General features: G+C 40.6%; 1 protein-coding gene across 4 annotated transcripts in view; it reads right to left on the reverse strand.

Moving 5' to 3' along the window:
* The window catches only part of srgap3 (SLIT-ROBO Rho GTPase activating protein 3), a 107,490-nt gene extending 92,458 nt beyond the window's left edge, over positions 1–15,032 (reverse strand). For all 4 annotated transcript variants that reach the window (XM_079629023.1, XM_079629022.1, XM_079629021.1 and 1 more), the window contains exon 1: positions 14,491–15,032. In XM_079629023.1, the coding sequence (XP_079485149.1) occupies positions 14,491–14,557 (67 nt within the window). In that variant the 5' untranslated portion in view covers positions 14,558–15,032. The remainder of the gene's footprint in view (positions 1–14,490) is intronic.
* Between the last annotated feature and the right edge of the window lie 1,280 nt (positions 15,033–16,312).

Raw genomic sequence — 16,312 nt, forward strand, 5'->3', positions numbered from 1 at the left:
TTGCATTGCTCAGGTTGCTATGCGAGAGACTGCAAATCTGCATAAGTTTAGCCACCTCAAGGAAGAGCGTAGGATACTGGAGGAAGACACATACGTGGATGATGTTCTCACCTCCCATAATGATCAGGGCCTACTTAGACAAATGACATCTAACGTTGAGCAAATCCTTGAGGCCGGTGGGTTTCATATGAAGCCGTGGGTCTATTCTGGCCAAAGTGGGAGGAAAGAACCCAAGGGCCAAGAAAAGAGAGTACCTACGACTATGATTCTCCCAAATCAACTTACTGAGGAAGAAAATAAAGCACTTGGCCTTGGCTATATCCCTGAGGAGGACAAGCTCCACTTGATGGTGGCCGTGAACTTTTCTAAGAAGAAAAAGAAGATGAGGCTGGGTAAAGATCTGCCGAGGGAGGAAGTAAGAGAGCAGGCACCCAACCCGCTCACCCGAAGAGAGCTATTAAGTCAAGTCTCTGGGTTATATGATTCCCTCGGTTTAGTGACTCCTGTTAAGCAGAGGGGAGCCATTCTTGTGAGGAGGGCATTTCAGGAAGCGAGAGTAAAGTACAGTCCAACTGAAAATACCTGGGACACCGCTTTGTCCGAGGGACTTCGGCAAGATGCTATCTGCCTCTTGGAAGATTATGCTAACCTGAGCCAGTTAAGGTTTACTAGGTCCCTGACACCTCCAGACCCAAGTGGCGAACCTTGTGGCGTCACATTCTCTGACGGCAGTGAGCATTCTTATGGAGCTGTATTATATCTGCGTTGGCGTTGTAGACAAGACATTACCATAAGGCTAGTTGAATCCAAGGCCAAGCTGACACCACTGGACCAGAAGGGAGATGCTGTTAAAGCAGAGGTCTGTGGAGCTGTCTATGCGGCCCGGCTGAAAAAGTATTTCCAGAGGCACAGCCGGATCCGTGTGGAGAAGTGGTATCACCTGGTCGACAGCCAAACGGTCCTGGGAGCAGTTCAACGGGAGAGTTATGGCTATCAGACGTTCTTTGCCAACAGAATTGGGGAGATTCAAGGGAGCACAAATGTCCAGGACTGGTGGTGGATCCCCGGGCCACTTAATATAGCAGACATCATCTCAAGAGGGGCTAGCCCCAAGGCTTTGGAAGAAGGCTCTGAGTGGCAGATGGGCCCCAAGTTTTTAAGCCTCCCAGAGAGTGAGTGGCCGGTGAAGTCTGCTAAGGATGTTGCTGTTGCAGCCAGAGAGAACATACTAAGAATCCAGAAGAAAGCATTTGTTGCTACACTTACCCGGGCCGGCACAAAGCAGGAGCCGAAGCAGGACCAGAGTCAAACTCCAACAGACCTGCATAGACCACCCGCAGGCACTGCGGTTACTATACTTGTCGATGTCGAGCGGTTCAGCAACCTAAGACAGCTTACAAAGGTGGTAGCACTAGTCTGGAGAGCGGCAAAGAAGCTTCTTCGGGTCAAGGCCGACGGAAGACCAAAGTGGGAGGCAGTCCAGTCAAACGGGGTCATCACAGTGATAGAGAGAGAGGATGCTTTCCGAGATCTCTGCCTTGCGGCTCAAGAGGGGGTAACCTTTAACAGCACCACATTGAACCGTCTTGTTGTATACAGAGATGGAGCTAGTGGGCTGCTGGTGTGTGGGGGAAGAGTTCAGTACTTCAGAAAGGATCACACGGCTGTGCCATTGATGCCTTTTGATACCTGGCTTGGCACTTTGGTGGCGCGTAAGAGTCATCAGGAGGGGCATGAAGGGGTTGCTGGAACCCTGTTGAGGATGCGGCGCAAGGTTTGGATTGTGCGAGGGAGACGACTTGCTCAGAAAGTTGTCAACCAGTGCATTATCTGCAGGAAAGCAAGGGCTCGAGTATGTGGGCAAGTGATGGGTGACCTACCTGTGGAAAGATCAAGGCCTGCTGCACCGTTCCAGTTCACTGCCGTTGATCTGTTTGGACCATACCTTGTGAGAGACGATGTTAAAAGGAGGGTGTCCATGAAGGTCTGGGGGGTCCTTTTCTGCTGTATGGCAAGCAGGGCCATACATGTGGAGCTGGCCAACAGTATATCTACAGAAAGCTTCTTGATGGCCTACCAGAGATTTGCCGCTATCAGGGGGCATCCCCTTAAAGTTTGGTCAGATCCTGGGACCAACTTTATTGGCGCAAGGCCCGTGTTGGATGAGCTGTATGCCTTCCTGCAAGACCAAGAGACAGAAAGCCTGGAAGAGTATGCAGTAAAAAGTGGTACATGCTGGGTTTGGAAGGTGCTCCCTGCCGATTCGCCGCACCGTAATGGAGCTGCTGAAGCTGCAGTGCGGATTGTGAAGAGAGCCCTTCAAAGTCTGGGAAAGTCAGTTGGCCTTACATTCAGTGAGTTCCTCACAGTGCTTCAGTTGGCGGCAAACTTGGCAAATGAGCGCCCGATCGACGCAAGGATCCAGAGTCGGGAGGACCGCATCCAGTATGTGACGCCAAATGCACTTCTTCTTGGGCGTGCGTCTCAAGATGGAGACTTTAAGACCTTCAGTTTTACCAACTACCCATACAAGCGTCTTCGAGAAATCCAGGTCCAAGTCAACAGCTTCTGGAGAGCCTGGTGCCAGCTTGCCGGACCAAATCTCTTCATCAGAAACAAGTGGCATACTACAGAGAGGAACGTGGCTGTAGGAGACGTTGTCTGGCTTTGTGATCAGAATGCGCTGCGGGGTCAGTTCAGGCTCGGCAGAGTTGTCGCTGTTGCTCCAGACTCCAAGGGTGTTGTAAGGGATGTAGACGTCCTAGTCACTCCGGGCCACTGTGTTCCAGTCCGATGTCCAAAGGCTGTGGACCTGAGCTTAATGCCTTCCCGTGACAAGAAGGGGAGCTCCAATAGCACTGTGCTGCGGAGAGACATCAGACGCCTCGTTGTTCTCCTTTCTGTTGAGGAGCAGACCATCTGATCAGGTTTGCCTTGAAGTTCGGCGACCTTTCCGTGGTTAAACGGAATGCTCGAGTGGGAGGTGTTGCGGCAAACGCCCGCTGTCACGCCCCTCGTTACGCGGGAATGAATGCCAGGTGAAGCTGGTCTCAATCAGCGTGGCATGCACCTTGGGCTTTGAAATGGTGCTTGCACCGTTCATTTCATTGTGTACTGTGAGCAGCGTGGACGCAGTGGAACGTTGGGTCAAAGACTTTTATTTAAACTGCACGGGATCATGTTGATTTCTGAAGAGACTGCCGGTAAGAGGAAATGTCTGCGGTGCGCTAAGCACTAACAACTGCGTTTGGTGGCTTTATGTAAATATGCATGTTATGCACTTAAGTTATTTATAGTTGTTATAGATATTTGTGAATTTGGATTTGTATTTAAATTGCTGAGCTAAGCGTGTAGTATTGTTAACAGTCATTTTAAGAGTCTATTATGAAGTGATTCATAGTCAATTTGCTCATTTTTGATTCTGTCAAATTCACTGTCTTAATGTGTAATTAATTAATTAGAGTATTTATGGTAAACCTCGTTAAATCTCCTTCTATTGAAAATGCAAGTCTGGTGATTAAAAGCTACTTCTTTTAAACTTATTTGATTTGGTGTAAAATGGTATTAGTAAAAAGAAATAGTATTGAGTTGATGCTTACCAACTTAAACTTGTGTAAATTGATGTATGTACAGTGTGAGATTGTGGTGGTTTATTTATTGTGCATTTCTGTAAATATTTACACTGGTTTCTGTGTGATTTTAAAGGTTTTTCACCTACTGACTACTGAGATTCTGCAATAAATTAAAGAAAGGCAACTTAAGTCTCATTTTTATGAGTAGAACCCAGTGTTCAATTCAGGAGTAAGGAATCCCTTTTCAAGTGTGGGACCCGTGCAGATCAAAACACTTGCCAGTACCCATTGACTTCCATAGTATTCTTTTTTCCTACTATGGAAGTCAATGGTACCCAGACTACTGTTTGGTTACTGACATTCTTCAAAATATCTTTCTTTGTGTTCAGCAAAAGAAATAAATGAATACAGGTTTGAAACAACTTGAGGGTGAGTAAATGATGACAGAATTTAAATTTTAAAGTGAACTATCCCTTTAAAGAAGTACTGAAGTATGTACACTTGCATTAGTTTCTTGTCATGACTCATGCGTCTTGGGCTTTATCAATGCAATTATGAAGAGAAGGCCTGAATATGGTCATGCCAGACTCGGACTCAGACAGCAGAGCACACCCACGGACCACCCACAGTCTGTTCACAACCATCTGATGTGATACCGACACAAAAAAAGGCAAAAACTGTCTGAAAACTTGCAGTTTTTGGCTTTATGCCATTTTTTTGAGTTGGGTTGTTTACAAGGTTAACACAATGTGCAAATCTTTGAAATAAGATGTTATGTTGGTACTCGCAAGCAAACCAAATTTCCACAACCAGACATGCATACTTTCACATTGAACACTGTGTTTTCTAAGTTAGCTACATCTTTAAAGATAAAGTCTACATCAAAGTATTTTTTTTTATTTTAAACTGTTAACTTTTAGTGCATTTGCAATGGACCCCTTTGAAGGCATCTTTCTTGAGTAAAACATATCTATATTTAACGGAGCACATACAAAACACTGAGAGTGATGCAACCTGTTTTACACAACAAGGAAGCTTGTTGAGCATAACCCCCATTATTGAAGTATCAACTATTTCAGATAAACCATAGCCCATGGGGTGTCTAATCCAGCTTTTGGAATGCCAAAGTCCTATAGTAAACACATTTGTCTGAAAGTTTCTAGGGCTGTGTTCGAAATCGGCCCAGGGCACCATTTGAGGGAACAGCCATTTGCAGTGGTGTCCGAAACCATAGTGGATGTTATCGAGTGCACGTGCACTCATTCAATCCCATTATGCACTGCAATAATGAGTGTACAACCGATGTACGCTCAACGGGTAGAAAATACCCACAATGCACGGTGAGGGTCACGCCGAACGAATTCCCGCGTCCCACCAGAAGATGAGAACCATCTATCTATTTTCCAAACCGCTGGTCCAATGTGGGTACAGCGTAATATCATACAGGTATAAATTCCTTCCTTAATTGATTATTAAATTGTTAGAGGTTTATACATAGTCTTCAAGACAAGTTCAAGATAAATATTTTCATAACTAATGGAGCTGCCAGTTTGGTAAGGGTCAAATCATTTTTAGACAGCAAGCAAAAACCACGCAAAAGCTCAGTGTCTGAATTCACTCACTCGTTTTTATTCACTCCTTCAAGTAGATTATATTAGTATTATATTATATTATACTATATTACTAATGTAGGGAATAGAGAATGAGGGTATAGGGGGCGATTACGAACAGCCTAGTAATCCTGAAGTCCTTGATTAGCTGCTTCATGTGTGTTTAATTGAAGCTAAATTATGCAGTACAGGCCCTGTTTACATGTACATGGTTATTTTGAAAAACTGAGACATTTCCCTTCGTTTATGCCATTCGTTTACACGCAAACGGAGAATTCGCCTCTGAAAACGATTCTTTCCAAAAACACCGGGCCTCCGGCCAAAGTGGAGATTTTGGAAAACTTTGTTTGCACGTTTGCATGTAAACTGAGAAAAACTGAGTTTTACACAGCCGACGTCACAGTACGTGACTGTTTTCAGGATTCTGATTAGTTAACGTGGGCTTGAGCTTCACGTTACACTGCCACCTACAGGTTTGGCATGCTCTTGACGGCATATACACGGGTTCGTGTAAACCGACACTTTTCTGAAAACTGACAGGTATGCACAATGTTATTTTTTAAAACAGAGAGGGGTGAAAAGTTTATGAAAATAGCCGGCCACGTGTAAACGTAGCCTAAACCTCCAGGTAACTGTCAGGGGTCTTCCTGATAGTGGGACACTTAATAATATAATAATAATGATGATATTAATAATAAAGTAATAATAATGTTTAGTTCCGTTTATTTTCAGTCAAGTCCAAAACTCTGACTACCGGTACTCAAAACTGTGACAGAGAATATCAATATAATGTAAACACGCATGTATATAGTTCTAAACCGCCAGGAAAACAAAGTATAGTTCTTGCTATTCAAATTCAAAATCAATGAGACATTTCACATGCAAAATAAAACCACTACTAATAACGTCCTATCTTGGGGTGTAACACAGGAGGCATTTGGACCGTCCTGCCTTGCTACTGAAAGAGGCGATGGGAAGCTGGCAGACCCTCGCTGCCAAATCCTGACCCATTACATAACACACTCCCTGTACTGACACTCTGATTATGACAAGCCTGAAAAGGAGAGAGGACAAGCAGGAAACAGCCTCATCCACCCTCCCCATCCCTCGCTCCTCTGCGTGAAGGGAAAGACTAAATAGTCCAATTCTACAGCTCCAGCTACTTCTCCACTCAGAGCCTCTCTATTTAAATGCAAATAAAGCTGTGTGGCAGCTGAACAGCTTGGACGGAGGTGAGGTGCACAGCCCCCTGGTCCTTCTGGGGCCCTTGGCCTGGCGCTCATCCACTGGGTCTTAAAAATGTTTATTAATAAGCAACCAGCTGATAGGAAATCAAGGGTCTCAGGATTCAAGATTGTGAGTAGCTGATGCATAACGTGTCCCTTTTACTTGAACTAATATCAAGAGTTTGGGTTATAATTTGCAAAACATACACTATGTCCTCTAAAAGGTCGCCATTTCACATTTCAACATTTTAATTGCCTTTTTGGCTAGTTCGTTTTAATTGGTCCTGCAGTGTGACGAATAAATTGAATACAATAAAAATACAATTAAAGTTTAAAAGAATATACTTTTGTCAGGTAACCATAACATTTTTTTTTTCATTTGTTTAAATTTCTTATTCATTATATTATTATTTTTCATTACTTTATTATTGTATTATTTATTATTATTAAATATAAAAATATAAATAAAACATATTTTAGAGAACTATAAAAACAACATATAATATACTCAAAATAATTATTTAAAAATAATTGAATAGGAATATGAATCAGACTACCAAGATTAGGTTACAAAAAAGTCATTTTTAAAAATATTGGTCAGTGTTGGTTTGGTCCAATGGACATCCTTGCACAAGGCTTTGATTGAATATTAGTTGCTATGGCAATAGTCACTGTCTGCTTCCATTGAGAGTGAATGGGAAGGGCATTCTATGAATCACATAACTGTGCGGCACTAAGCAGCCCTGCACAAATTGAGCGGTGTGTTCGCCTGTGAGTGTGTTTGTGTGTGGTAGGACCATGAATCACTGCTGGCCACTCGGCCTGTATCACATTAACCTGTCATTTACATTCCTGCTGTGTGATGTATGGTCAAGCGGGGTCTACAACCCAGATTTAGAGCAGGTAGACCAATTCACAAGCCACATATGATGAAAAGTTGTTCAAACAAAAGGAAAAGAAAAACAGACACTCAGGCACATATGTTTAAACAGTTGTGTTACAATACAAAACTAGTCTACTAGTTTTCTTGTATTTACAAAGCTTTCAATTATCCCTTTTAAAGCATCATTGATATGAATTCATTCAAACATCTTTGGCCATTGTGTTATATCACAATGTTTGAGCCTCCTGTCATAACGGTTTCGTTTGTCTGTTCCATTCCCTTGCACTTGCTCTAGCAATTTTTGAAAGCAATAACGCATCTCATGTAGTGCAAACGCCCCCTGAAAACATTTGATCAGGGCCAATTATACTTAGCCTCATTAAGACCAAACTGTCAACTAGCAATCCATCGCCATGATGCACTCATGCATTTTTTCAATCTAGAAAGAATCTGACACCTGACCTGAGGAAATATAACATGGGAAAGTTGACAGACAAATCGTTCAATTTGTCTCTTAACATTGAGGGTAACAAGTAACTGGGGTCAAACTAAACCCGTTTTATCAAGCTAAACCTGTTTGGTTTTTTTAGTACATGCTTTCAACTTTAAACGTTTTGAATTTCTATGGTAGGAATTCTGAGAAAACCTCAGACAAAGAACTAAACATTAAACAAAAAACTGGTAGAACTTGTAGTAAAGTATTTCTGCCTTCACATGAAACTAGCTATATCACATTTCGGAATATACTTTTGTCTTACATCATTAAATTCCCTGATTAAATTATGGTTTTGTGTCTTGCAATACTATCCAACAAGGTAAAAAAAAAAAAAATGATTGGCACCAGCATTTGTAAACTGAAACACTGAATATTTCCAATTTTTCGAACATTTTTCAATAAAATCTTTCAATAAAATCTCTGGTTCATGAATCACCCAAAGTAAATATTTTAACTGATTTTAAAGGAACAAAATAGTCATTCCAAATCTGTATATGATTTTATTTTCTGTGTATCACAAAAGTAAATGTTTAGAAGGATGTCCAAGCTGCTCTTTTTTCATACAACAATACAGACCAGAGGCTGTTAAACTCCAAAAGGAGCTTGTGCAAAATGAGACTTTGTGGACACTAGACACATGAGAACCAACAGCATTTGTCATAAATGTTGAATCTGCAGTGAAGCATCTCAAAGCACCAATGTCTGCGATCACGAATGTGATTTTAGGATGAAAGATTTTAAACAAAGAGAAAGCTCTCTTATGGCTACAGAAGAATTATAGTGTGTGTCTCCTGTTGACAACCTTCCTGATGCTTTCATGCTGCTTTTTGTCTTATTTGGGGGGCTTAGAAGTGCAAATCACCATCCACTTTCCAAGAGCAGCTTGAACCTCTGACATTCTGGCCAATCATCTCCTTGTGTGTTTCACAGAAAAAAGAAAAAAGAAAAAAAAAGTTGGAAAAACATACATTTAATTTATACTAATTTTAGCAGTTTAAACCTTTTAAAGTTCCCCTATTATGCTTTTTAGAATATTATACTTTCATGCAGTAGATAATGCACTATTATAACTGTTTGTGAATGTAAAATGTCTGCAAAGTTTTAAAGATAAAAGTGCATGACAAGCGTATTGTCTCCTAAAAGAAAGAATCAATTTTGAACTGCTGAAATTAGTCGTAGGCGATTCCAATTTGCATAATGCCAAGCACTTAGCCTGGGAAAACCCAGACCACTTCCGGCAAATTTAGATTTGCTCTGCAAGTGGGTCTGGCAAAGAGCCCATTGAAACCCATTTCCAATCCGTCGAAATCGCGGCACCAATCAGAAACGTTGGGGCGGGCTTTACACGATGACGACAGAGCAGAGACGGTGACGCAGATTTTGTACATTACAAAGATGGATGCCGCCGTGGAACATCACAACATCATTCGTTCGAATCAGCTATCGCGTCTGTTTCAAGTGATTTAAAATGGTAATTTTCGTTAACACAAACAGAGAATTGCTGAGAGTCTCGAGATGTTTCTCCGTCGCTCTGCATACGTCATGTCATTCATCGCTCTGATTGGTTTTAGATCTATCCGACATCCGTTGGTGACGCCCCTGTGGAAATGAATTGTCTATGGAGCTTTGCCAGACCCTAACTCAGTTACAACTGAGAGTGGTCTGGGTTTTCCCAGGCTACCAAGCACTGTGGTTGTAGCTGAAGTTGTAGCATGCATTTCAAAAGAATAAGGACTCGCACTGGAATTGATAAACCGATACCATTGTTCGTATCACTGAGTGCATTTACATGCATGTTCTTAACCTGACTATGCTTAATAAGCCGACAATGCATGCGATCATGTAAACGCGTTAACCCGTTTTCCTTCATCGGGGTAAGGTCATAAACGGCTTAAGCATAAACCGAATAGATTTTTGTCCCTCAGGCCAATTTAAACACATGTAAACGCATTAACCTGCTTTCTGTCAGCTTATTGAAGTGCGCATGTGATATGTGACAGAAACGTGTCCTTACTGTGGATTTAAGCGCATTCCAGGCAGAGCGTTTTGCAGCAAGGGAGGAGGAATTATATCGCAAACTCACACCTTTTCTTGGCCCAATACATTTATGACAGTGCTCTCTTATAAGAAGAAGTGGTACAGTCAAAATGCTACATCTGTAACTGAATGAGAGCATAATATATGAGCCGTAAATTTCCCGCTGACATGTTGCAACCCGACTGTAAAAAAAAGATGGACGACGACGCCCCTTCGCTCTCTTCCATTAGTGAGAACTGAAGTCGCCACTGTCCCGATTTGGCGCTGACATCTTGGGACTTGAGTCTGTGCACTAGCGATCTCAGGAATTGACCTTGGATGCATGTAAACCTATACGCCAAAAAATCCTTTAAAATAGCATAATGGGGAAAAAATTAAGAAATGATGACACACAATAGTGTAATCTCATTTTGTCTGCGTGATAATCTGATTGTTGAATACAAGTAAATAGTACATTTATTGAATTTGCATTTGACCCTCTTCTGTAGTCATCTTGACAGCTTGAAAGGCTCCTGTGAATTTCAAAACATTAATTATGCAATTTGCATGTGCATGTGTCAGGGGCACGGTGCTTCTGTTTAATTAAGCAAGGTTCCACATGAAAAACATGCACGAGCAGGGAGTGGGAGGGTTTATGCTAATTTACTCACAGCTGCTCGTAAGGATTGTTTATCACCCTAACAGGGGATTTTACCAGCATGCATATTATGCTAGTTTTTTGCACAGTGATTGGTTTGCGATGGTTAGGTCTCTTTAGGGCCGTTTCAGGAAGCTCGTAATGAAATGCAGATTTAAATCACTTGTGTCATGGTGTGAGTTATTGCTACCTGGCTGGATTCATACGCTAGAGATGGAACTTATCAGGACAATGAGGTGATGCTGCTCTGTTATTCACATGGTGATTTGACTGTATGCATTAATGAAGACTAAAATTGGACTAAATATCATTACATGACATCATGATAGAACACTGAAGCGTGTCGTTAGTATTTAGTATAGTTAGTATAGTCGTTAGCCCCGGGGTTTATACAAGTTGCACACGCACAGTAACAAAAATATATGTTTCTGTCGTCATTTAATCACCCTCAAGTGATATCTGTGTTGGAGGACTAAAATGAAGTTGTTATTAAAATTGATCAAATTCAAATGTTGCAGTGTTGAAACAATGAGAGTGAGTAAATAATGACAAAATTATATGTTTGTGGTGAACTATTCCTTTAAGTATTCCAAAAGTAAAAACAAACATTTGAATCCTTTAAGCCAATAAGGGACCTGATTGCTAGTGGGCGGTGCCTATGGTGTAATGATGTATAACTATTCGTCGATGTAATGGAGAGTTTGCAGATAAACTTTTGTTGACAGATGAAGCAGCCAACTGCATTGGATCTGACAGCACAAACTGTAAGTAAATGATTTCTTCTTGCTCTGGAGGCAGTCATACGCAAATGCTTATGACAGATCCTGCAATATCAAAACGAGACGTTTTTGGAGCTTGATTAAATAGATGCTTTGTTTATAATAGGGAGGATGTTTTAAGCTATGAAACTTGCAAGATTTTCTGATGGTACAAAGACCTCTTATATGTCAAAAGATCAAATTTGATTTCTCATATCATGACCCCTCATTCTCATCTCTCCACCCTACCTCTTTCTTTCTTTTCTTTACCCTTCATATTTTCAATCTTCATTCTTACATAATTCATAGAGACTTAAATTATTCATAATATTTTTTTTAAGTTTCTTATCTGTTCCCAACCTCCTTTTGTACATAATGTAGGTGAAATGTTCTATTATGATTATGTATGCGGCCCTTCACCAGCTCATGTCTCTGGATCTTCACTTCACATGTTTTACTTCACTACCGTTCTCTTGGGTTTACATCAACAGAGAGGTGCCAGACAGTAGGGCAGTTTGTGTTAATGTACATTTGGCTCTCATTCACCAAACGCTTTACTGATTGTTACAAAGAAACGTGTCAAATGAGCTACATGATTTTGACCACATCAAGATTATATTGTTGTTGGTGTTTTTATCCAATCCTTTTTCTATAGTTAATTTGCTGTAATTACAGAAAATCAAAGTGTCTCCATCAGCTAACATAGCCCCAACATAGGCTTGTGTCATGGGGGTCCATCTATCATTAACAAGCCAATCTGTGTCATTCGTAGCTTGCTGCTCAAACTCCCAATGATTGAAGATAAAGCTCATTACTATTCCAGACTACATCTCCCTTGTGTAACCACCAGATCTGCTTTTGACAAAGACTGACTATGGTCTGTGACCTTCTGAATTTGAAGATCACCACGCCAAATGTGCTACAAAAGCAAATACAGTATCAAAAATATATTTCATAATAATAAAAACTATTTGTGTTTGTATTATTTTTTACTATCATTACTATTAATAAAAATATATCACTACAACAAAATGTAAGCAAGTCCAGCTGGATTCATATATATACATATATAATATTCTGTCATTTTCAAAATTCTTGGGTAACATTTCATTTCAGACGAGGGGGGGTGATCTGGTGATCCACATTTTAATGTTAATGGCATTTGTTCAGGAAGAGAGTGCCAGTATTATAGATCACAAGTTATGTAAATCCAAAGTATGGGACGGGCCTCTCTATGCTTGAGAGCCATGTGGCCTTCTCAAACACTGAGGGGCAAGACTCTCTTTTAACAAAAGCTACTCAGGCGAGAATCGCAGGCGTTTAGTGTGAAGGGATCCTTGAGTAGAGAAACAGACTTTTGTAAATCCCACCGCAGATTCAGTGTGCATCACATTACACTTAATCCCAGGAATTTACCAAGTTTTAAATGTTGAATATTGAAAAAACAATCTGAGTAAAATGACCAAACCCTGCTCTGCTGCATTAGGAAACTCATTTTAAATGGATGCTAACTGGTAAAGTGTTATTTAAATACTATTAACCATTAATAATTAATGACTAATCTCCGTGATTATCCACCCTTTCTTCTGAAGTTTAAAAATTATCCATCCTTTTCATTTTAATGGATAGGTTCCTTTGAACCTTCACCGTCATTGTTGAGTAGCCAATCAATGAACTGCTTCTGGAACGCCCTTTCAAACCTAACCTAGTTAGTTTCTAAAAAAGCTCAGTCGGACGAACAACAAATACACACTACACACACTAGAGCTGATAAAATACTTTGTGAATGGATGCATTTAGTCAAACACAAACTGGCATTGGACTCTATTGAGGCGGAAAGATTCTTGTAAATAGGAGGGAACAATATAACATCTGTGCATCTTGTTCACGAAAACAGATCACCATCTAAACATCCTACAATACTTGTCTCTACACAGGCTTTGCATTCACATTGATTATACATTTATGTATTAATTGTCTTTGTTGCTTTTCCTTTAATACTAGATCTGTAAATTGTAAACAAAGGAGAAGAATTAACTGAGCTCTCTGATCGCCTTGAAGTTCCACCCATCTGTGCAGAGAGCGTGACAATACAATACACCATTCTACCCAGCGAGCAACAAAAACCCTCACCCAACCTTCAAGTTTTCACCAAAACAATGTACAAACACTTATGTGCAGACCATTAATAGCAGGAATTTATGTGCAACAGTGCACGTGTCACTGCAATAAAACACATTTGAATATATTAAACCATTCCTGTGGTTGCACAAAACCCCATGTCAACAGAATCAAAGTTACTAATGCTGTTATAATTGGACACATTTTTCACATGAGGAAAGGACAGAAGGCTACAAAGCACCAACTTCAGCCAGACAAACACCAAGTCAAACATTTGGGTAAAATCTGGCAGTAAAAAGCCAGAATATGACAATCAAGTCTTTATGAAAAAAAATGCCAAACCACTGCATGGACTTCATTGCTGTCCTATTTACGAGACAAAAGAGTGTTTATCACAATTGCTACTAGCAATATTTCTCATCTAAATAGTTATCTCCTTACCAGTCTGGCCAGAATGGCTACTTTAGTTACTAGGAAAATCATAACTGTTGCTAGCAACAACCCAAATTTATTTTGGTGTCTAACAAGTGCTATTAACTACTAAATAAGTAGGCTACTAGTAAAGTCGATACTACTAACTATTGGGAAAGTTATAAACAGGAAATATCTAATAGGCCTACATTAATCATTAAATTATAGAATAATTACTAGCACGAATGCAATAGGCACCACAACTATTGAAAACAGTAGCCTACTAGTTGAAAGAGAATAGTTGATATCAGAACCACAGATCCAAATGTGTTACCAATAACAAATGGACTAGTTACATCTGACTAGTGACGCCTAGAATAAAAATGATTAGTAGTAGCCTAGCTTATGTAATGGGGAAAAAATACTAATAACTTACAGAATAGATTGAGGACTGGAATAAATACCAGCATCTAAGTATAGTTTATAATAGATAGGCTAAATTGAAAACATGGATGATTAGGCTACTAGTAACTAGTAACAAAAATAGCTGCTAATTTTAATGGATCAATGTAAAAAAAACAGCTTGATTTTTACACAATCGGCCAAAACAAAGTAGCCTAATCTTTGTTTATTTAGAGAAGCAGGTTATGAATCAGATCAGTAAACATCTCTGCAGGCCATGTAAAATAATGTTCATCTGAACTCCTCAGATCGATGCATAAAAGACAAGCCTACATACCTTTCACTTGCGTTTCATACTCCGCAATGATCTCCTTGTCTTTCTTAATCCTCGTCTGAGATGACATTTTTCTTGAGGTATAAATGTAGAATCCAGTGATATATTGAGCTTGCGCGCGAGCCCCCGACTGTCACAGTTTGCAGCTTTTCCCCTTCTTCCTCACCAGTTACTCTCAGAAGTGTCCTTCAATGTTACATCGGCTGGTAAATCCTGATACTTTCCCCTTCAGACAGAAGCAGCTGAAAGCACCCCGGGCACACCTGCGCTTTCTCAGATCCGATCCCTCGCGTTCAGATGAGCTGCTGCTGGGCTCGGGGAGAGGCTGCTCCTCCTTGCTCAAGATCTGCCATCTGAAGTGACTGAAGAAAATACAATTCCTACCTACAACAAGAGGTTTGGGTATGAACGATGCGGCGTTGTGTCTGTGCCCATGCCGTTTATGTGGTCCTCAGGTCCGCGTGCTCTGGAAGGAAGAGTTGAGATGGCATAATCTGAGCGTAATTGGGCTCCGTTGCATTAGAATCTCAGCGGCAAAGCAAAGAACAGAATAGCGCCCGAGCGTCGTATGTGACTCCTCCTATTGTCGAATTCACTCCCTCAACCAATCCAATCAGTTCCATATGCACCCCTCCCTGGGCATTCACACACACACACACACAAACACATACACACACAGGGCGTTTCGTTTACACTTACATTCTCTGAAGCCAATGTGTTTAGCTCAAGGTATCATTTTCCTTAGAGAGGTATCAGCATGTTTGTATTTTTGTCCCATTTCTCATAACCAGAGGTGGGTAGTAACGAAGTACATTTACTTCGTTACATTTACTTGAGTATTTTTTGGGAAAAATTGTACTTTTAAGAGTAGATTTAAATGTGGGTACTTTTTACTTTTACTCGAGTACATTTCTAATAAAAAAACGGGACTTTTACTTCGTTACGTTGAGCGACGTTCCTCTCGTTACTTTATTTTAATGCAATACGTGTTGTTAAATGCGTAGTTTATTCCAAGCGCGCTAGTCTTTTTTCTGGGCATGAGCGATGCTCAATTCACAAATGAATCACTCTTTTGAGTCGATTCTGTTCAAAGACTTCATCAAACAAGTGGGCAGATCTGTCTAAATCGGTTCGCGAATCAGTTTGTATGATCTGTTCAGTTTCCTGCACGCACTGAATCGTCTGAAGCGCTTTCAATTCACACTCGACTCGGAGTCGTAACAGGAAGATTTAAGAACATCAAGAGCGTTGGATGAAGTGGCTGTGGACCTACTACAGTCAAGTGAAAGCAAATCTGCAAATGCATCATTTTTGCCAGCGATGAAGATCTCTATTATCTTCGTATGCTGAGGACGATATATCCCGTGGAACGAATATCGTTCCACAGGACGATATTCGATTTAATTTCATTCAGGTAATACATTTTACAACCAAACAGATTATTACGATATTATGGCACTACTTCAAAGTATGACATTACATTTTTTTGGACATATACATTACTTTATACAATAAATAAGCTACCATTGTCCACATATGAAATGAACACCCGCCATCCCGCGGTAATGTGTGTGTATTGCGCAGTCGCGTGCGAACTCAACTTGAAAACGAATGCCTTTGCCTGCCTTAGACACTGTTGACCAGTTTAAACATGCATGCAGAAATATACATTTGATTACATTTTGGAGAACAGACAGAAGAAGATCCGTCGATGTTCGTTTGATCGTCGTTTGTGTTCAGATGTTCAGTAGCGGTCATGAGCGCGATCACATGTGAAGAGTTTTAACTCTTACTTCTCTGTGTCAATGTTTCTCTTTACATGCCT

This window comes from Phoxinus phoxinus, assembly GCF_949152265.1.
Source record: "Phoxinus phoxinus genome assembly, chromosome: 11".
Classification (NCBI taxonomy): Eukaryota; Metazoa; Chordata; class Actinopteri; order Cypriniformes; family Leuciscidae; genus Phoxinus; species Phoxinus phoxinus.